This window comes from Balaenoptera ricei, chromosome 4, assembly GCF_028023285.1.
Source record: "Balaenoptera ricei isolate mBalRic1 chromosome 4, mBalRic1.hap2, whole genome shotgun sequence".
NCBI lineage: Eukaryota > Metazoa > Chordata > Mammalia > Artiodactyla > Balaenopteridae > Balaenoptera > Balaenoptera ricei.
In genome coordinates this window covers 114,043,002-114,064,420 of record NC_082642.1, presented here as the reverse complement: position 1 = coordinate 114,064,420, position 21,419 = coordinate 114,043,002, and the positions used below count along the sequence as shown (strand labels likewise).

The 21,419-nt window shown below is 38.4% G+C and overlaps 2 protein-coding genes across 7 annotated transcripts in view; one reads left to right on the top strand and one right to left on the bottom strand.

Moving 5' to 3' along the window:
• Nucleotides 1-21,419, top strand: part of CMSS1 (cms1 ribosomal small subunit homolog) — a 393,286-nt gene that overhangs the window by 115,993 nt on the left and 255,874 nt on the right. The window lies entirely within an intron of this gene.
• Nucleotides 1-21,419, bottom strand: part of FILIP1L (filamin A interacting protein 1 like) — a 306,240-nt gene that overhangs the window by 109,445 nt on the left and 175,376 nt on the right. For all 6 annotated transcript variants that reach the window (XM_059921292.1, XM_059921291.1, XM_059921295.1 and 3 more), the window contains 3 exons: nt 12,124-12,376; nt 11,202-11,375; nt 4,464-4,642 (listed from right to left, as the gene is read on the bottom strand). In XM_059921292.1, coding sequence (XP_059777275.1) covers nt 4,464-4,642; nt 11,202-11,375; nt 12,124-12,366 — 596 coding nt within the window. In that variant the 5' untranslated portion in view covers nt 12,367-12,376. The remainder of the gene's footprint in view (nt 1-4,463; nt 4,643-11,201; nt 11,376-12,123; nt 12,377-21,419) is intronic.

Below are 21,419 nucleotides of genomic sequence, written 5' to 3'. Positions count from 1 at the left end.
TGAAGCTGGGTCCCTGCTGACTTTCCTGCAAAGACCCTTCTGCCCCCTGAGCCACTATTCTATCTAGTCACACCTGCTCAGTACAGGAACAAGAAATTAATTCTGCCTGTGACTCCTTCCTTCCTATGTCGCTCTTGAGAAGCTACCATTTGAAGTCCTGCTTTATGAAACCAGAATTAACAGTGCTAACCTACTTGGCCAAGATATTATGAAAAGTAATTTAAGGCTTTAAAAAAATCCATAGTTGAAGCCACATTTTTAGACAGAGTCGCCATAACAATATTTGTTTCCCACTTCAGTGGTTTCAAGGCCAGAAATGCAGTAATATATATGGTTCGTATACATGGTTTGTTTTAGTGTTCTAAAAAAGAAAGCATGGTTTCAAAAAAAGGAAACTCTTTTTTTTTTTTTTTTCCCCTTCACAGCCTTTTCCCCCATTGAAACTGAAAAAGGAAAAAAATTATGCAAGCTTTTTTGAAAGTACAGACAAAATTGGCATTTCACTTATGGGAAAATTTTGCAAAATTGCACTGACTAAAAGTGATTTTTGTTTTGGCTTTCCTGTGAAGCCATCCAGAAAGGCCAAAAATTACTGGCATTGCTTTTGTATAAAACCTTTCACATAGACGCCACTTGTAATTCAGCCAAATACATAATTCAGGTCATCAGTGACACACACATCCACACACTGGAGCTGGTCAGTGAACAGAAGGTTGTCATGAAATGTCGATATAATTATTTTATGGACAGACCAAACTGCACAGATTACAGCGAAGGAAACTTTGCATTAACACGCTTGGGAACTGGGTTTCCTGAGCTGTTCCCTGCCCCCACCCTCGGGCAGTGGGAAAGCCAATTGTTTACTGATTACGACAGCGACATCACTTGGCAAACATTTTGGCCTAAACTCAATGTGTGACATCAGTCTCCTTTAGGGTTTTCCACATAAAATGAATTCTCCGAAGAAAACACAGAAATTGAGGCTTAATTTGAAATCCATTATTACACCCTCTCAGGTCTCATTAACTATCTCAATCATGTATTTCTTAATTTTTATTTTCTTTCCAAGTAGATATTATCTAACACTAAAAATACGACCACTAAACTTTCACAGTATTTTTCAGAGTTTCAATCAGATAGTTCTTTATAGTTATATTCACTCAAACCACGTTTATGGGGGTTATGATATTCTTTCTTTGTTTCTTTGTACTGAGGGTCACTGATTCCGGAGTGGCTTACATCACTTTGTTTGAGGAAGGAAGTAAACATTATTCTTTGACTCCTTAGAATAAATTAGTCTTGCTTTTGTGAAGGGTGGCTGCATGTTTGAGAGGAAGTACTCTCACTAAAGTTAGGTTTGTGTTCTGTCATTTGTTGTCAGAATGAGACACATGAATGGTATTTTACTCTCTTGTGTAAGCACCTCCTCTGTATATATTTACCTGAAATTATTAGTTTCCCCACCTCTTTGTTAGATGGTGTTCATTTAGTATTTTTATGCACATGGCCTTAAAGCAAGTGGAAGTCAATTATGCCTCATGAGGCCCACAGTCTCCCTGCTACAAGCGGGGGGCCAGGAAGGGCCAGTGCACCAACAGTGCCAAGATATGGGAATTGTGATGTACAGATGGAGCAGGAGAATTGTCTGTGTATCATGTGAGTCAAGAATAGCCTTAGCATTCTCACACCCAAAGAGTTCCATCTGGAAGCTGTTCCTGGGCAAACAGAAATAGCTGAATATTCCCATATCTTCTGGAGTGGCTAAACAGGGAATGAGAATCACTCCAGTCATTTTTTCCTATTTTTTGGTAATGGTTTGTTTACTTTCATTATTCTTCAAGACAAAAAACCTTTGCATCCTATATGGCTAAAAAATGTGATCTTTTAAATTCTCCCTCTTAAACTACTTTGATACATGTAGAAATACCGTTCTTAATATACTGATTCCTTGGTGTACAATTTACGTTCATCCCACTATTTTCCTTTTCCTCTAGCCCGTGGCCTTTATTCCTAGTGCTCTTTTGTTCTCATTTCTCAGTGTTGTTCCTCTCTGCTCTCTTGCTTTAAATAATCTTCACCATCTGCCTACCAGCTTTACAGTGTTACTTCTGGATAGCCCTCCTCAGCCTTCCTCCAGAAGATAGTAGAGAGACAATGGTGAACATTAGAACTATACCACCAACAGCCTTTCACATTTCCACCCTAAATCTGTATCCTCTTGCCTTCTCCATTAATGTGGTTAAGCCCCCGGGGCAGGGACCTCCAGTACCTCTTTGTTCTATGGCAGGCAGCACTCTGACCATGGTCAATAAATGTTCATAATAATGAGAGATGAAAGGAAGTGTCTGTGTTCAACAAGTTAGTGCCAAATAAGTTTTGGAGGCCAAATGAGGCCACAGGTGCCAAATCACAAGGGTTCGAAATAATATTTAATATGACATTGTCTCATTGAATAACAAATCTTATACTGTAAGGTCTGAGCCAAACCTTCCCTTGGTGCCAGACTTCTTTTGCTCCTTTAATCTGCCTCTGAAGATATTTCAGGTTCATGAGAGGCAAGGTAACAAGACCCCCTCTCTGTGTAGTGAGTAGAAAACAAACCCCTGATGAATGTAGAAAAAGAAACTGGATGTGAGGGCCATTGAATCTCTAGTGCTCTGACGACTACCATGAAGTGCACTGAAAAGAAATGAAAGTTTGCCATTAGCGTAGCTATTATGTAACTTTGATTACCTAGTTAAAATATGAATTGTAAGTAGTCAAATAAAACAGTTGAGACTACTAGTATTTTAGAAAAGGGAGCTCACAGTAATTTTTTTTTCTGTATTTTTCTGTGATTGTTAGAATGTAGCATCGTTAGCTCTGTAACTCATAAGAGAAGTATACATGGAATAACAAAAGTGACATGAAGGTCCAGTAAAAATTTGACATTGCTAAGATTGGTTATTTTCTATCTTTGCAGTATTAATAGAGAGGAGTCATTGTTCTTTCAATTTAATATGGATGTTCATACTTTCTAAGGTGATTCAGGGTCAAAGTTGAGCAAAATAACCTGCTTTCCATATGGTTATAAAATGTTTACCAACCATTTTCTCCTTTTTTGTAGCCAAGCTTCGCTAAATACTAGTTCACATTTTAAGCTTCTGTGTTCTCATTTCTTATTTATTCTTCAAAGTATTGCGATTTGGCTTCTGCCTTCACTGTTTTATTGAAAGGGCTCATTAAGTTCTTCAGTGTCTTCCTTGTTGCCACCTTGGGACATTTGGTCATCCTTTTCTGTATTATCTGGTGCTGTTTGCTCACTCTTTCTTGAAAGTCTTTCCTTGCTTGGTTCCTTGCTTTCTCTTCTAGTTCTTCTAATCCTCCACCATTCTTCATTCCTTCTCAGCTTCCTTTCTTGACCCATTTTTCTGGAGGAATACCCTAACTTGATGGGTTGTTGTGTTGTTTTCTAGAGTTCCTGTCTCAAAATTCTCTCCCCTCACCACACTAATACCCATAGCTTCAGCTATCACTGGCTGCAAATACACATCACCAGCCCAACCTTTTCCAGACCTATATTTCTAACGGTGGGTTGTCTGTTTAGACACATCCTTCTCCCCACTGAACACTGGAAGACACCAGGTACCTCATGCTCAACTTGTCTAAAACAGGACCCCCTTGTCTAAAACAGGACCCCCTCCATCTTTTGAATCTCCCCAACCAGAAATCCTGCAACAACAAAAAGCTGTGCCCCATTCCTGCTTTCTGTACCTTGGTGAAGAACTAGGAGTATAACTTCCTGTTTTCCTTGCTCTGCTCTCTAGTCACATTAGTCACTAATTCATATTGACTATATGTCATAAATAATTCTTGTTATGCCCCATCCTCCCTAACCCTATAGCCATTGGAACACATACCTGCCCCTGTCTTTCTTCTGTCTTTCCTTAATGGTTCCTTAAGAAAGCATCCCTGATAACTCATTCTCCTTCTCATAATTTGTCATTTGCTCCTTCTTGCCAACAGTATAAAATCCAGCTGCTTGTGTCTAGCCTTTCCTTTTCTCACACCCTGTGCTGTAGCCATGTGGAAAGCTTGAGTTCCCTCAGTACCCATACTCTTGTCCTACCTCTATGCTGTGGTACTTAACTCCTGACCCTGCCTTGTATGTGGTCTCCATTCTTGGTTGCATAGGGACTAGACCCGTTACCTCCTCTCTGCAGCTTTCACAGGGCACTCCCTTGAAGAATCAGGTGCCCAACATTTATGTTTCCACAGTCCTATCACACCCGGTTATTCTTGCATTGTATTGATATTGTTTTTAAACATATCCTTTTCCTCACTCTGGACCATGAGATTTTTGAGACCAAAGGTTGTCATATTTACCTTGTATCCCTGTATCCCTTGGTATAATGCCCAGCGCATAGTGAAAGGTTAGTAAGAATTTGCAGGATAGGTCACTGCCTTTTCCAAAGTAGCCTTACCTTTCACATTCCTGTTCTAGCAAGCTTATGAATTCATCACTCTTCTCCATGTATTCTTTATGTTTTCTCTTTTCTTCCTCCAACTCTAATATGGTTTGCCTGTGAGATTTTTCTACCATTAAAAGCTGTTCCAGGATTCGTCTGTGAGATTCTTTATGTTTTTCCACAACTTTGTCCAACTACAAAAGAAAATGCATTAATAGTCTAAGTACAAATCATTCATAATACTGCCATCTCTCCCTCTTTTAGAAATATCCAAGTTTTAACAAATTAATTCAACAGTGGGTTTATGATTTCCTGTTTAGTTTTTTTATCATTACTCTTGTTAATTGATACTTTTTGATGTTTCAACACAAATGTAACTTTCTTACTGTCATCTTTTTTTTTTTTTTTTTGGCCACACCACGTGGCTTGTGGGATCTTAGTTCCCATGTCATCATTTTTTTTTTTTAACCAGAAAGAAAAATTGGTTCCTCTGTAAATATCTGAACAATTTCTCCATACCCCCTTTTTGCCACTTCCTTTTCTCTCCAGGGAAACCATATCAGAGGAATGATGGAAAAGTAAAGGAATCCTTGTACAATGTTTGATTCTGCCACTTCCCTGGCTGCGCAGCCCTCCCTAAAGTACTCTGCCCACGTACGTCTCTTGGATCCATGGTCTGTTTCTCAGTGCATTATTCATAAAGGTGTTTGTGTATTTTTTTCAAATTCTTGTTAATCAATTCTGTGTTGGTATAGATCTGGTGTAAACACCAAGTCCTTTCTGGTTTCCGTGGCCTACTTATATCTCTGTTATAAACAATTACCCTGTGTCTTATTTACTTCTGTCTCCTCTACTAGACTGTGAACTCCCTGAAAGCAGGGCCTACATTCTATTTTTCTTAAATTCTTAACATCTAATAGACTGCTTTGCTTATAGTAGGTGCATATAGTATATGCTTACAGATTGAAAACAAAATAAGCAAGCAAGGAATCAAGAAAGAAAAGAGGGAAGTAGACTGATTAAAACAAATGTGCTTCAGGATCTTTGACCAGTGATAAATTAAAATCCATTTAAGAACATGGTTTTGAAAGCATGTGACTGTCTAGATTAGTTAAATACTAAACTATAACTGATAATATTGGTTGGTTTTGCCCTTTGCCTTTATTGTAAAAGACTGAAAATTTGTGACTCTGAATTTGAAGCCAGTTTAAATCGTACATCCTTAAAAAGCACATACTTAACTAGGAATCCAAAGCACAAAAATGGCCAAATCATTTCAGAAAAAGAAGGGAATAAAGGTGTCCCAGCATACAGAACCCAACTGACCTCTAAACGCTTAGGCTGGTTGTCTAGTTTTCTAATATGGGTTTATAATGGTGACTTAACACACACAAAATACTTCATTATGTCATATAGGTGATGATTTTTAATTAATGTGACCAATCCTTTTGTAGAAGCTGAAATTGCTAAGTTGTATTAGAGTCACTTTTAACTAATGACCATCCTCTGAGAGGGAGGTTGTAATGTTTATTGTCCTGGGTCTCAAGCAATAACAGTTCTCTGAAAACTCCTTCCAGTTGCCCAAACGTTAGACTGCACTATAAGGGAAATTCAAATCAACTGCTTTTAGAATTTGAGAGTGAAATAGTAATAGAATCAGCCTTAATTTAGGGAGCTTGCCGTTTGACTTAGAGAAACATTCAATTTATCACAAGATCGGCCCTAGAATTAATAAATGAATAATTATAATAGGTATTTAGTAAAGCATAAATGAATGACTAAGGGAGGCTTCATAAAGGAAACTTCCTCAGATAGCTTCTTGTAGTTGTATGGACATGAATATTAAACTTAGTTCAGCCCAAAAAGAGAAAAGAGAAGGTTTAGTTAATCTACTATTGCTTTCCATTGTGTTTTTCCTCCTTATTTTGTTTGTTTGCTTATTTGTTTGTTTGTAGGGACAAGGAAGGAAGGTTGGAAAGAATCACTGCCCGTTGTTACATAATCTCCTAAGGGCTCTCTCTTCCTTCAGCCTCACCCCCATCCAGCCTGTCCTCATCAGTGACAGCGCAGTCTTCCACCAGTGGGATTACTCTACTCTCCTATTCAGAGCTGAAAGGTTTCTCACCATCTGGCCTCCTGACACTTCCACCCCATTCTCATTCCGTACCCTCCCGTCTTTCTCACCCAGCCTTTAGCCACACCAGACTTCAGGTAGTTCTTAGAACACACCGTGGTGCTTCAAGACTGCTTTTTTCAGTGCCAGGACATAGAAACCTTTTTCCCCTTCCACCCAAAACTTTTCCTGTTCTTCCTTTATGGCTTTCTCTGGTCACTCCTGGGTAGAATTATTTGTTCCTTCATATCAGTGAAATGTCTAATTCTCTGGGTTTTCCTTCTCTCACCTTCCATGACTCTTGAAGAATGGCCTATATTTACTGCATGCTGTTTGGTGCTAAGGACCTCATGTTTGTCAACAGCAGAAATTGGAAAGGTGTCAAATAGTGACCTTGCAGAGGGAAAGTTCCCAAAGAAAGTGTAAGTGATTCTAGATATGTTTTAGCTTATGCTTGAAGTTTTATTCTGTGCCTTTGTTTCTCCATACCCAGAATACCTCTTAGAAAATATGCCAGTTGTTCTCAATTCAGTCTCTTCTTCATTCCTACAGATCAAATGATGGACCTGAGCTTGTCTGAACTCATTTCATTTTCCACCAGTTGTGTGTGTGCTTGGCCAAGCCACTTAACCGTTGTGTACTTCAGGTTTTTCGATTATAAATGTAGTGGTTGGGCTTGATTTCTAAGATCAATTTTATTGCCACAGTTTTCTCAAGGCAACAACTATTTATTAAGCGTCTATTATGCTATATGTATTTAGTACTATGATAGTTGCCATGGGAGAATTTTAAAGTCTCAATGCTTATACTCTTACTAGGCAGATAAGATATACACACTAAACAATTAGGAGCAGTATAAGGTGGTGTATCATTAAGCACTAAGGGACTATCAAAGAACCACTGCCCCTTTTTGATCTAGCCCCACTTGTGGATTGAATGAAGCCTGGGGAAGAAAACAGGAAGACTCAGTCACTTTAGGGAGTGTCAGGAAGAAAGATTAAAAAGATAACTCGTTAATGTTTACTGTGCAATGACAAGCTTATCATTTTAGCCTCCCTGATGTCATATCCTACCCACAACCGCTAATACAATCCAACTCCTTGCCTAGGATGAAGGAAGTCCAATGTGTTCCAATAGGTTGGATTCTCCCGTGGTCAAAGAGAATGAAGGACAGAGAGATCGTCAGTCTTTTTGCTTTTGGTTGCTTAATATATGTTTAGGAAAGAATAATGACCTTTGTTTTAATAGCTCCTGAGTCACAGACCACCCTAATTTGGGGCTTTATCTTCTTTCTGAGCTATGACTTTGGTTCTCTTTGTTCTTTTTCGTTGGCTCTTTGAAGATTGTCTTTTTCTTTGATACCCTGAATATACTAGTAGAGATAAAGCTAGTTCAGACAGTAGAGAAATTATTTGGCTGTTTTAGTAGATCAAAGGTAACCGAATATGCTATTCATAAAATGTTCCATCTTCTTCCCTGTCTTTACTGAAACCTGGTTTTCCTGGATAATGCTAGAATCCTAAAATAGAGACTGCTCATTCTCACACTGCCTCAGTATCTCAGATACTGGAAATGGGGGCATGATTCTTGTCTCTGCATGACCCCTGCCGGACTCTTCTGAAAGCCCTTCCTTGTTTTATTGTCACCCTGAATGGTGATAGTCTTCTGTCATTCTTATTTGGTCATCTACTGAGCTTCAGGTCACTCTCACAATCTACCTTTCTACTGTCAATCTTGGTAGCATTCTGGTTGTGCCAGCTCACCCAGCCATTGTCAAAAGTGAAAAGCCAGAGGCTATATTGCAAAATGAATATGTCTTTTGGTTCCTAGCACTGGAAGTTTGTGGATTATAGAAGAGAAAGATTGAAAATATGTGCAGCCAGAAGCTAGTCTGTGGAAATTTCCCTTTTTAGTTCCTGGCTCCAGGATTTCTCTAGCTCCATGTAAAGCTCATCCATGCACTTAAGCGTATGCTAGATATTTTATCTAATGTTTTTATGTATTTTTTAGTGATATGATTTCATGATATGTCATCCACAGTGTTTCTGGAAATGGAATTTCTTTATGTTCTACTTGAGTAACCCCTACTCATTCTCTGGAACTTGGCTTTCCTGATTCTTCTAAATTCAATCCCCCATTATACTCCCTCATAGTGCTTTGTGGTTTTCACCACAAAAATTAACATAGTGTGTATTATATACTTATTGTGTGATCACTTGTTGTCTGTCACTCTTAAAAGAGACATTAAGCACCCTGAAGACAGTAAGCACAACTATTTTTATACAATGAAAATTATGAAATGAAATTTAAAAGCTGAACTACACAGTTGCTTAAAATAAGTATCAATACTTGAAGAATTGCCCTAAGGTAATGCTAATAAGGTATGCAGATTCTTTTGTTACAGTACCTTGATAAATCCAAACTGTTGTTATATTTTTCTTGATATCTTTTTTGGAAGAACTAAGAATATGTTAGGCCATTAACTCAAGTATCTTTTTTAAGGTAACTTTTAGTATAGAAGCCTAGGTTGGAAAGGAATAGGAGGTTAAAACCGTTCTGGACTCTGAGTTTTTCCCTCCCTCTCTCCCCATCCACATCCTTTGTTCTAGCTTGCAGGCCTCCACCTTAAGTCAGTGTTCCTAACATATGACATAGCTGAGAACAGTTTGTTTTTCTAAGGTATTTTGCCTTAGGAATAGATAAATCCCCTTTAGTTTACCCTAGACATGGTTGAGATTTTTCACATTTTTTTAAAAGAACGTTATGAGGAAAATAAAAGGAGGAAGATGGAGGAAAACAAAATAATAAATTTTTAGCATGCACATCCTTACCCTGATGTAATTAGGGTGCCCCCGGTATGGTCTTAGTGGGAACACCCCACTTTCTTTCTTTTCTTCAGCCCTATCTACGGACTCCTAGTCAGAATTTCCCTTTGTTGTTTGTTTTCTGGATATCCCCCCTCACCCATTACTTCCTAGATAGAGGAAAAAGGTAGGCAACTGGGTTGTTGGGTAGATAGAATTATCGGGGCTTCAAGGAACTGGGAGAGACTGGTAGCTGAGGAGAGAAATCTATCAGGGGGAAGTAGGCAAGAGAAGAAAACGGACAAATCATGGAGATGGGAATGTGAGAAGTGTGTGTGTGTGTGTGTGTGTGTGTGTGTGTGTGTAGGGGTATCTGTTGGTTGAGTAATCAAGGAAGGTTGGATTTATAAAGCAGGGCCAAATTATGGATAACTTTTAGGGACACTTTGCAGAGTTAGGATTGCAAGCATTTGCAGAGAGGGTGTTTCCGGTTTTGCGTGTGTACAATAGAATTATTTAGTTACAAAAGTAACTAAAACTTTTCCTACTGATTTCAGGATAAGTTTGGAATTATTCTGTTTCATTTTACTCTGAAGTGTTGAGGGGTTGTACCATTTGTGGAGTTTTGTGAGTATATGTTCAGTGATAATTAACTTGCATTTGCACTTATACTGGTTGGGGAATTTGTGCTTAATGCTGTTTCACAGTCACTGTGTTGGGAGCCAGAATACAGTTTTAACACTATTGACTTGAATGAGGCTTCGGCTCCTCTTGTTTAAAATTTGGATTAAAGCGCAATCAACAGACTTTGGGTGGTCTCATCCTCACCCCTCAGAGAAGCAAATCCATATGACCAAACTCCTTCACAATTTGGCAAGATGGTAGGCTTCTGTCATGAGACACCCAAGACAAGAATAGCAAGGACATTAGAGGTCAGTCCTGAGGTAGGTTGCCAGAGCGTATGTGGGGGAAATTTACCCAAAATTTGCTTTCACTCTCTCTAGCCTTAACTTATGCTCCTAGTTGTTTCCTTTTTATAAAAATGAAAAATTACGAAATTTTCCATTGAGGTCTCAGAAGAAAATAGAAGAATAAAATAAGGATGCCAGGGAGTTTCAGAAATGTCAACAAGTAAAAGAGCAAGCAGTGCTGTATCTCTGTGCAGTGGTGGCCGTGTTGAGACTGTTCATCTTTGCTGTTGTCCCTGTTGGGCATACTTGGTGGGGAGAAGTCTTTACTGTCATTAAACTTTTGGAGGAAAAAGAGGATATGTGTTCATCTAAAATGTATGCTTCCTAAAACTCTGTTTCCTGGATAATTCTTCAGATCATTTCCATTCATGCTCAAAATTTCTATGACATAATACTTCAGTGTTTTCAAAGAAATTAACTTCTATGGTTAAACTTTATCTGTTTTTTATTATTGCCTTCAGATCTCCAAAAGAAGTGCAGATTCCTCTGTGTGTGTGTGTGTGTGTGTGTGTGTGTATGTCTGGGTCTGAGTGTGTGTGTCTCTCTGTGTGTATCTGTGTGTGTCTGTGTGTCTATGTGTTTATACAAGAGGGGAAGAGGGGGAGAGAGAAAAAGAGAGGAATTCTCTTGCATTTGTTAGGTTTTAGTCTGATGTCAGGAAACAAACCCAGTGGGAACATCCCATCCATGATTTATTCTCCTTTTCTTTCCTGTAGAACATGTAGTATTTATCTACCTGGGGTAGATTTTAAACATACAACTATAAATAATCGAAAAAGGAGTTACATGTCCTGCTTACCTGCCAGGCCTAGTGCTTTACTGGCTGGTGAGCATACTCGGTGCACACCCCTGATGTGATACATACCTCATTCATTGGTTTCTCATAGATGTCCTCCTGCCAAGGGGCAGATTTTGCTTGAAAAGCATCTCGCTGGAGAGCTTCTAGCACCTTTTTTGGAGTGACAAACCCATACTGAGCTTCCAGCAAAGCCAAGTCCATTTTGTCAGCCTTTAAAATGCCTATGACTTCATCTCGAGCCTGCAGGAACAAAAAGCATTTCAGAAAGCCCACTTTATCTACCAGCAGTCTCTGCAAGTGATTTCTTGTGTAGTTGAGTATTTTTTCTCTTCTCCTTCAAATATAAACAAATCATATTTGGTTATAGCACCTTTTAGAAAAGGTAGCAAAACTATGTCCCTTTACTTCATCCTTCTTACAGTCTAGTTACACATTAATAATGTTTTTAAAAGTGATCACTATACAACATGGGGAGACTCTACATTTTTTATTGTGTTTGACAAGCAGATAACATGATATGCCTCAATGGACTGGCATTTTCATTTTCAGGGATAGGAAATAAGATTCTCCTATATATGTAGCAGCTGTTTTTAGTTTTTTGTGTAGGTTAATAATGCCAGGGCAAGTCTAGGAGCCAGTTCATGTGAGGTACAAAAGCACCTATTGTTATTTAAACCAGTCCAGAAGTCATCTGCTATTATTGTTACCCATACGTGCCTGTGCACTGAAGCTTGTGAGCAGCATGGGCAGAGGATGTGACCTTTCACAATGTGCATGCCAATTGCATGTCATAACAACAGCCCTTTTAGATGTGATTAATTGCTCTTCGTGCTGCCAGAAGAGAATTCTGTGAATGTGTACTTACACTTTGCTTTCATGTATATACAAGTATGAAGCACAAATATCTATTTCTGTGGCAACCACCACACAAAATTCATAAGCAGCCTTCCCCTTGAAGCATGAGGGGGATAATTCTAACCCAGCTGACCTGCAGTTCTCCCTCCAGAATGCTGAGAAGAAATAATAGGTCGTCTCTTGAGAGGTCTTCTCCTTGGTGGCCATTACCACTGTGTGACTTAGGATATGGAAGGATTGCATCCGACTCACTGGTGGGGTCTTTGTCTTGCTGTCTCTGCTTCATGTCCTCAGGACCTTGGAAACTGTAGTCTTCACTATGTCTTGGAAATTGCTTTTGGGCTGAGCCCTCCGTGTCACTGCTTCTGGAACGCATTCTTTAAGGGCTGGAAAGAAGGAAGACAATTTGTAACTCTTAGTGGAAGTAGAGTTTTAATAAGAGCTCCTATTACTGCTTTGACAAGTCTGCACTCTCGTTATATTTACCACAGCCAAAGACTCGATCTTTCTGAAGTCTACAGCAGAGAAGGGCATTAGCAGATTCATAAATCACAGTCTTATTTACACTTCTGTTTTTAAAATCAACATTTTAAAAAATGTGTTCTGCTTTGATTAAGGCCACTTATGTCCATGGGTAAACAGACTGTGTATTTGAACTTCATCCACCAAGCATTCCACCTCAGGGACCTGGGTCATACCTCCAACCTAGGCCTAAGTGCTTACATAAGACGTACTTAACATAATTGTAAAATGGTAAATTTGCTAATTGTTCTAACTTTCTTCAGATTCACATTATAGTGTTTCCTTGTGGAAGTTTAAAAAGAGTTTTTAAATTTCTTAGCCTTTGGTGCTTTAAGAGAGAAGCATCAGAATTACAAAATACTTTGGGTTACTTTGTTATGACAGTAAAGTCTAATATTAAAGGAATGAAGGCTTGGTCCCTGGCTGTATCCTTGACATTCTGCTAAAATTCCAGAGCTGACCTCAGATAAGTCAAGGATTTATATTTAGGACCCTTATCTCCAAAATAAGAACACTAGTGCCTATAGTAGTTAACCATTATGAAAACAATATAAAATAAATTAATATTTGAGGGACATATTAGCTCCACATCTGATTGTATAATTATCCAAATTAATTTACAATAGCAAGATAATTTTTTCCACCTTTGAGGTTTGTAATGGAAAGAGAAAATATCAAGTGAACTTATAGTCTGCTTCAGTGATGTTGAAGCAGATTGTTAATTTTACGCATTCCTACAAATCATGAAACTTTCATCATTATTTTTGTTTAATATTTATTTATTTTATTTATTTATTTTCTATATTTTTTTGGCTGCGTCAGGTCTTAGTTATGGCATGTGGGGATCTTTCATTGCGGTGCAGGCTCTTCGTTGTGGTGTGGGCTCTTCGTTGTGGCACGGGCTTCTCTCTAGTTGTGGCATCCAGGCTCCAGGGCACGTGAGCTCTGTAGTGGCGGCACTCGGGCTTAGTTGCCCCGTGGTATGTTGGATCTTAGTTCCCCGACCAGGGTTGGAACCCGTGTCCCCTGAAATGGAAGGTGGATTCTTTACCACTGGACCACCAGGGAAGTCCCTTTCATCATTATTGGTACCTTGCTTTTCATTTGTAATAATATTTCTTTAAAAATCTGGAGGGAATTCCCTGACGGTCCAGCGCTTGGGACCCTGCACTTCTACTGCAGGGGGCATGCATTCGATCCCTGGTCTGGGAACTAGGATCCCACATGCCACGCACAGCGCGGCCAAAAAAAAAAAATCTGGAAAGGTCAAGCATACAGAAAAGTATGGAAATATAATGAATCACTACATGCTAGCACACAGATTTGTAAAATCCTAATGTACTATATAAATTAGAAAACAGTTTTTTAAGTAATATATTGATATTATAGATATAGTAGAAGCCCCTATGTACCTCTTCCTTAACCCACTCTATACCCGCCCTACCCCAGAAGTAACCATCTTGAATTTGGTATTTATTATTCCCACACATGTTTTATACTTTACTTTATACTTTTAATGCATGTGTATATATTGCTGAGCAATATATAGTATTGCTTTGCAGATTTTCAAATCTAATGTAAATACAGCATATTGAATGTATCATTCTGAAAATGTTTTTTCATCCTATATTTTGGAGTTTCTTTCTTGCTCCATTTTACTTATTTTACATATTTAACTGCTATATAGTATTGCATTATATGAATAGGCCACCATTTACTTATCCATTTTACTGTTGATGGATGTTTAAATAGTTTACTTTTTTTAGTATTAGAAAAAATGCAGCTGTGAACATTCTTGTACATTTTTTTTTTCCTGTGAACATCCATTTCTTCAGGTAGTATTCTTTACAGCATAGGAATGGGATTTTGGCTCTCCTAAATGGAGTACCAATTTATAGCAGAGTGTAAGAGTTCTCATTGCTCTGTATCTTCATCAACGCTTGCTATTAGGGAATTTATAATTTTTACCAATATGGTAAGTGAAATGGTATCTGACTTTTTAATTTGCATTCTATAATTAATGAGAGCAGGCATCCTTTTATGTGTTTAGAGGCCCTTTGAATTTCTTCATAAATTGCTTGTTCATAGTCTTTGCCCATTTTTCTTTTGTACTATTTGTCTTTTTCTTATGAATTTGTAGGAATTTGTTACATACTCTATAAATTACTGTTTTGTTGATTATATGTTTTGATGTTATCTTTTCTGGTCTGTAGCTTACATTTTCACTTTATGTCTTTTGTGGTATAGAAGTTTTATGTTTTAATTTAGTCAAGTTTATCAATTTTTAAGTCAGTTCTTTTCTTTATAATTTGCATTGGAAAGCAGAATTTGAACAGTGGCAGTATAAAAGAATGGCTAAGACCATGGACTCTGGAACCACTCTGCCTGAGTTCAAATCTCTACTCCATTACTTATTGGCTATAAAACTCTGGACAAGTTACTTAATACCTCTGTGCCTTTCTCATCTGTAAAATGAGGATGATAGTAGTAGTATATTTATAACCTAAAGTTGGTGTGAGGATTAACTGAGTCAACACATGTCAAATGTTTGCAACATACCTCATACAAAATTGTCACTCAAACATTAGCTTTTATTATTAACATTATTATTAACTTTATTTTTATTCCCCCCAATTTTATAGCATTTCTCTATTACCTTTATAGTTAAAAAAAAATTTCAAGAATTGAAGCAAGTTTATTTGATTACCTCTTTCATCTAATGAGTTGTGAGCCGTGAATAAAGGGGGAAAGAAAAGAAGATTGAAAGAATGGCTTTGTGTCTTTCTTGGGTACTCTGTTTAAGAAGTGACTCTTATCACTCCCAGCTTGCTGGCACCACTTGAGAAACCTGAGTGTAGAACAGTTTAGGAACCTTGAGGACTTCACAGCCAACCAGCTAAGCCTCCATTCATCTCTCCACCCACCCTTCAACAAGCATTTATTGAAGACCCACTGTGTGTCGTGCACTAAATTGGTTATTTATGGTGTGACTTCCTTACTTCCCTTAATACAAGTGATACATTTTCAAATGTAAGGTTTATGGAAATAGTTCGTAAATCTGGGATCATGAAAAGTGCACTGAACTAGACAGAAGTCACGTGAAAAGAATTCTGTCACAAATCAGCTATGGGATTAGTTAAGACACTGACCCTCTCTGAGGACAGTGCCCTGAATTGTGAAGTGAGGGGGGTGAGGAGGTGATCTCTGTGGCCCCCTTTCTCCTAGGATGTATAACGATTCTTGCCACTGTGCCTTTCTTTTAGCACAGATTATCAATAGTATATTTAAAAGACATGGGTTTGTGGGTCTGCATCTTATAGGAAATCCACAGAAATCTAAATGCTACATATGGACTACATATGGACCTGTGACTTTTGATTTTCACCAGAGGAGAGATCACAGTTAAAAGACAATGCTTAAGGAAATAATCCCAGCAATAATTTTCAACTGAGAATTTTCAATAGCCTCATCATAACAATCAGGATGTAAAAGCAGAACTTGAAGGTGTTTATTGCCTTACGTGTTTATTACTTACATATTTTATTTGTCAGTAACAAACCAACTATCAAGTGATACTAGTGGGACACCCTGCCTTGAAGTTACAGTGTCCATCTGGAGAAATTTAAAACTTCACTTTCAAAATTTTAACAAGTCACATAATGTGTTTTCTCTACAACTCATGTTCTTTCTTACTTCCCTCCATCACACATTTATTTACTCTATTAGACGCTGGAGATAGACAGTGATGGTGGTGATGGTGGTGGTAATGATGATGACAGCTAATACTTACTGAGCAGTTACTACATGCCAGGCATTCTTCTAAGCATTTTACATTTATTAACTCATTCAATTCTTATAACAACCCTATGAGGTAGGAAATATTATTATCTCCATCTACAGCAAAGAAATGGAAGCACACATGAAGGTTACACAGCTAATAAGAGGCAGAACTGGGATGTGAATCCAGGCAACCTGGCTCCAGAACCTGTGCTCTTAAAAATCATGTGTCATGCTATCATACTGTACTGCCAAAGACAGATGGCTATAGACACCCTGTCTGAAATGGATACAGACACCATGTGTGAAAAATGCTTATAGCCTTGCTGAAGAGATTACTTATCAATAATTACAGTACAGATGAACAGTGGTCTGTGGCAGTAGTTGTCACTGACTCTCCCCTACGTAGCCAAGGAAGGATTTATTTATTTGAGAAAAGCAAAGACATAGAAGGAGTATATTTTTATGTAGGGATAGAAGGTTGAGGATATATAAGATTTATGACTGTGGAAAACCCCATTATGTGTGTATTTATGTATTTATAAACAATATTCCTATACTAGCATATTAATATATGCTATGTACCTTATGAAAACATATTCAAAAAGGAAAAATATTAATAAAAAAATAAGATATCTAATTATTTTTCTCCCACCCCACTGGATTGTCTTAAACACCTCAGGAAGATCATTGCTCTGGCCTATAGGAGTAATGGAAGGTTGTTAATGTAGACCAGATATGTTTAAAACAGATAAATATTAAATACCACTTTATTTACAGATATGTTCTCACATGAAGGGCAGGGCCATCCATGTCTTCCACCAAATATTAATAGTCTCCATTCATATGTCTCATGGGGTTTCTGACCTGATGCTTCATACCTAATGGCTGTTCAACAGAGTGAATGGTTTGCTCTTTCTATTTTGTGGCCTATCCCACAACTTAGATAACATTGCTAAATAACAGTGGCTCAAAATTGTTTGGGTCACTCTGCATTTTCAGTCATCTTGCAGCTCAGCTGGGTGTGAATGGTCTAAGATGGGCTCACTCCCATATCTGACTGTCAGCTAGTTGGGCTAGATCTCAGCTGGATCATCTCTTCTCTGCTCCCCATGGGCTTTCAACCTCTGGTAGGCTAGACCAGGCTTCCCCTTATGGCGGTCTCAGGTCAGCATCTCAAGAGTGTGAGACTCCAAGGCCTTATTTTTATTGGTGAAAGAACGACACAAGGCTAGCCCAAATTCAGAAAGTGGGGAAATAGATTCGCCTCTTGATGGAAGGAGCTGCAGAGTCACATTGCAGAGGATGGGGAAGAGTTAACTGCAGCCATCTTTGAAAAACTCTAGGTCTGTCACACTTACAGATTCAGACTTCTGTGAAAATCAAATAAAAATCTAGTTTAAAAGAGGGGTAAAATATATTTGGTTCTTTACTTCTTTTAGTTTCCTGGAAGCGTAAGGTTATTTTTATGATTTCTGTGATGCATTCCTGTGCTTTCCTCTTACCCACATATTCATATGTGGAACAATAGCCTACTGATAAGAATCAACTTGTATTCTGCTACTAATCAATAAAGATTCCTCTACCACCATTAATCTTATCCAAGGTATGCCTTCCAGAATTCCAAGATAATGTAAGTTTCTATTCAGCAGGGTAGCTTGCTAAGCATTGCTCATAAGTAGTGCTCTTTGAGTTTAAGGCAGCTCTGAACTGCTACAGAAAACTGAATGGATCTCTGTATATGTTCTATCTTCCCTCACCTCATTCTTTTTTTTTTTTTAATTGAGTTAAAGTTGATGTACAATATTATATGTTACAGGTGTACAATATAGTGATTCATAATTTTTAAAGGTTATAGTCCATTTATAGTTATTATAAAATATTGGCTATATTCCCTCTCACCTCATTCTTAAAGTGAGTTGAGTGAAATCTGCCAGGAGAGCACAGATCATTTGCCAATGATGATATTTATAAGTGATAAAAAAGGAATGACCTGAAACATTTTTATACCATGTTTATTCTTTTTAAATTGATTAGAGTTTTTCTGAAACCACCAGTCTTCTTTGAGGGCTAGGGAAAATAGCATCAACATTCTTGCTGGCTCTCACATTGGGTTTGTGAACAGACGCATCGTGTGCAGACTTCTGGTCTACTGAGGAGTGTGTGTCTCGTCATGTTTACAATGGTGGAGTTTCCTTGCCCTTCTGCCAACAACCACAAAATGATCAGTAATGAGAAGTAATTAAGTATCGAGTGGAAGAAAACAAAGACATGAATTTCATGATACTCTCATGCTTTGTATTATCAGTGACTTCATTGTTTCTCTTGGCAAATTTTTAATGCATCTGTGCTTGGCCTTGCATACTGAGGAAAAGAAAAATTTTGGAATGGCAACAGTGGTTTGGGATTTTCAGGTTACAAAGAAAAAAAAACCCAACAGAATGGAAAGTTGCTTTTGCTTATACCAAATAATGATGCCTTACTCTTTTCATAAAGTGTCGGTAGTGACATAATGCCTGATGGTTTTGCAGGGAGAAAACCTGCTTAGTTGTCAAATTTAACACAGCCTAATGCGTTGATTATCTGTGACTCTCAGAGCCATAGAATGGCAGCCTTGAGGACTGTAAGAGAGCGATAGACTTGGAATCAGGAAACATGGCTTCTGATCTCAACTCTGCTTTTAATTAGCAAAGCTCTGGTTGTCACTTGTAAAATGAGGATATTAGTCTAGGTTGGCCCCATGAGGTCATTCAGGATGAAACAAGGACCAGGGGTTCTTTGCCTTGACCTCTACCTTGTTCCTTACTCCCCAGTGGGTCCCCCTGACTGCAGGATTTACGCCTGAGACTAGATGATCTCTGAGGTCCCGGGACTTCCCGCTTTAGAATTCTCTGCTTCTCTGTTGTCTTGTTTCTATGGATACAAATACAGTGTAGTTGGCCCTGAGAAGCGGATTCTACTTTATTTTCCTATGTGGTGGCCTTGGTCAGTTTTTCTTTGGCTCAAGCTGGTTAAAATCGTGGTGTATCTTGGTAAGGATGTGTTCATACAGAAGAAGGACTAGTAGAGAATTTGCAATTATTTACTTAATTTAGTTACAGAAAATGACCAAATGTCAATTGAGGCCTATTCTACCTACCACCTCCCCCCAATATACATGCCCCTAGCCAGCTCTTTACTATAAAAGTTGAATTTTCTTAATCATTCTTTATTAATCTTTAGATAGCAAAAACTGTTTATTCTATATAATTGAGTGGTAAACATAATTTAGTCTCTGTGTACCTGTTTATTTTCATGTTTGAATGGTGGAAAGAGGATATTTTCCTTGTATAAAAGAACTTCAGAAAGGCTCAGTGAAAGAAACTGGTTTTGGTCTTGATCATTTACTATGATGTTGAGGTAACCAATCAAAACTACTCCAATTTAAAGAAGAAAGTAATAATAATGGTAGCTTACATTAAGTTCAGTACTTACAAATACAAGTCTGTTCTAAATGCTTTCTTTTAATTAACTCATTTAGTCTTCTTAAAAACTGTTGTTGGGGCTTCCCTGGTGGCACAGTGGTTGAGAATCTGCCTGCCAATGCAGGGGACACGGGTTCGATCCCTGGTCTGGGAAGATCCCACATGCCGCGGAGCAACTGGGCCCATGAGCCACAATTACTGAGCCTGCGCGTCTGGAGCCTGTGCTCCGCAACAAGAGAGGCCGCGATAGTGAGAGGCCCGCGCACTGCGATGAAGAGTGGCCCCCGCTTGCCGCAACTGGAGAAAGCCCTCACACAGAAACGAAGACCCAACACAGCCATAAATAAATAAAATTTTTAAAAAAAAACTGTTGTTTATCTCCATTTTGCAAAAGAGGAAACTGAGGCTTGTAGCTGTTAAGTAACTTGCCAAATGTCGTACTGCTAGAAAGTGGCAGAGCCAAGTCCTAACTTGGGCAGTCTGGTTCCAGAGTCCAGCAAATCACTATGCTGTATCCACCTAGGGTTTTATAAGAAGGCATACATAGTAAAGGAAAAAATCCTGGTTCAACATTAAGTTATTCAACAAACATTTATGAAGTACCTACTATGTCAGTTATCATATTAGCCAATTTGTGCAAGCTTATTTTTGTATCTGGACTAATGTCCCTTTTGTTGATATGGGTACAGTTAATTCTGGCTACCCAGAATTACACAAAAATCTGAATAATATTAAGTCACGGCTCCCTGGCCCTTTCAGCAATTGGTCCATTCAGTAAAGATGTTTTGTTTTCACGCATTATTTATGTGCAGAAACTTAACTGAATACATTGTTATTCTTAAACTTCAAAAGCCACAAAGTGGCTTTTCTCAGCCACTTTGCTGGCATCTTGGGGGTAGGCAGGAGGTATAGCATAACAGAAAGACCGTGAGATTGTGGGATCAGATGGATCTGGACTTTAATTGCTGCTCCAATATGTTAGCTCTGTGGCCTTGGACAACCTACTCCACCTCTGTGAGCCTTCAAATGTAAAATGGAGATAATGGTACCTGGTAATGGGTTTATTGTTCATGCTCTGTGAGCTTAGGGCCCCTGTTGTTCATGTCTGTCTCCTCAGTGTTCAACAGAGTTGTACCTCATCAGGGATTCATTTGAAAGACTGAATCATGCAATCCTCAACAGAGCTGACTGGCTGTAAGTAGGAGCTGCCTCATGGTAAAAATGATTCATCTGTGAACCACTGGCTAGAAATTCAGAAAAATGGTACTGAGAATCTAATAGAAGTAGCTGGAGTGTACAGAAGTAGCTAATGTGTATGGACCTCTTACTACATGCCCAACACTGTTTTAAGTGCTTTGTGTATATTATTTAATCTTAAAGACTTTTAGCCTGTAGTAAAGATTGTAGGAAAGGGCTTGGTAAAGGTAAGCTAAGCGTGGAGACTCTCGTAGGAGACATCAAAGACAGGGAAATTAATATCAAAATCAGGGTAGTGCTGGTACCTACACAAAGTTCAGTGTGTGTGTGTGTGTGTGTGTGCGCGCGCGCGTGCGCGCATGCGCGTGCACACATGCATGCACACACGTGTGTGGAGAAGAGACACTGGATCCCCAAGATTAACTAGAAAATTCTTGTTAATGTCACTGAATTTTGAAAACTTTTATAT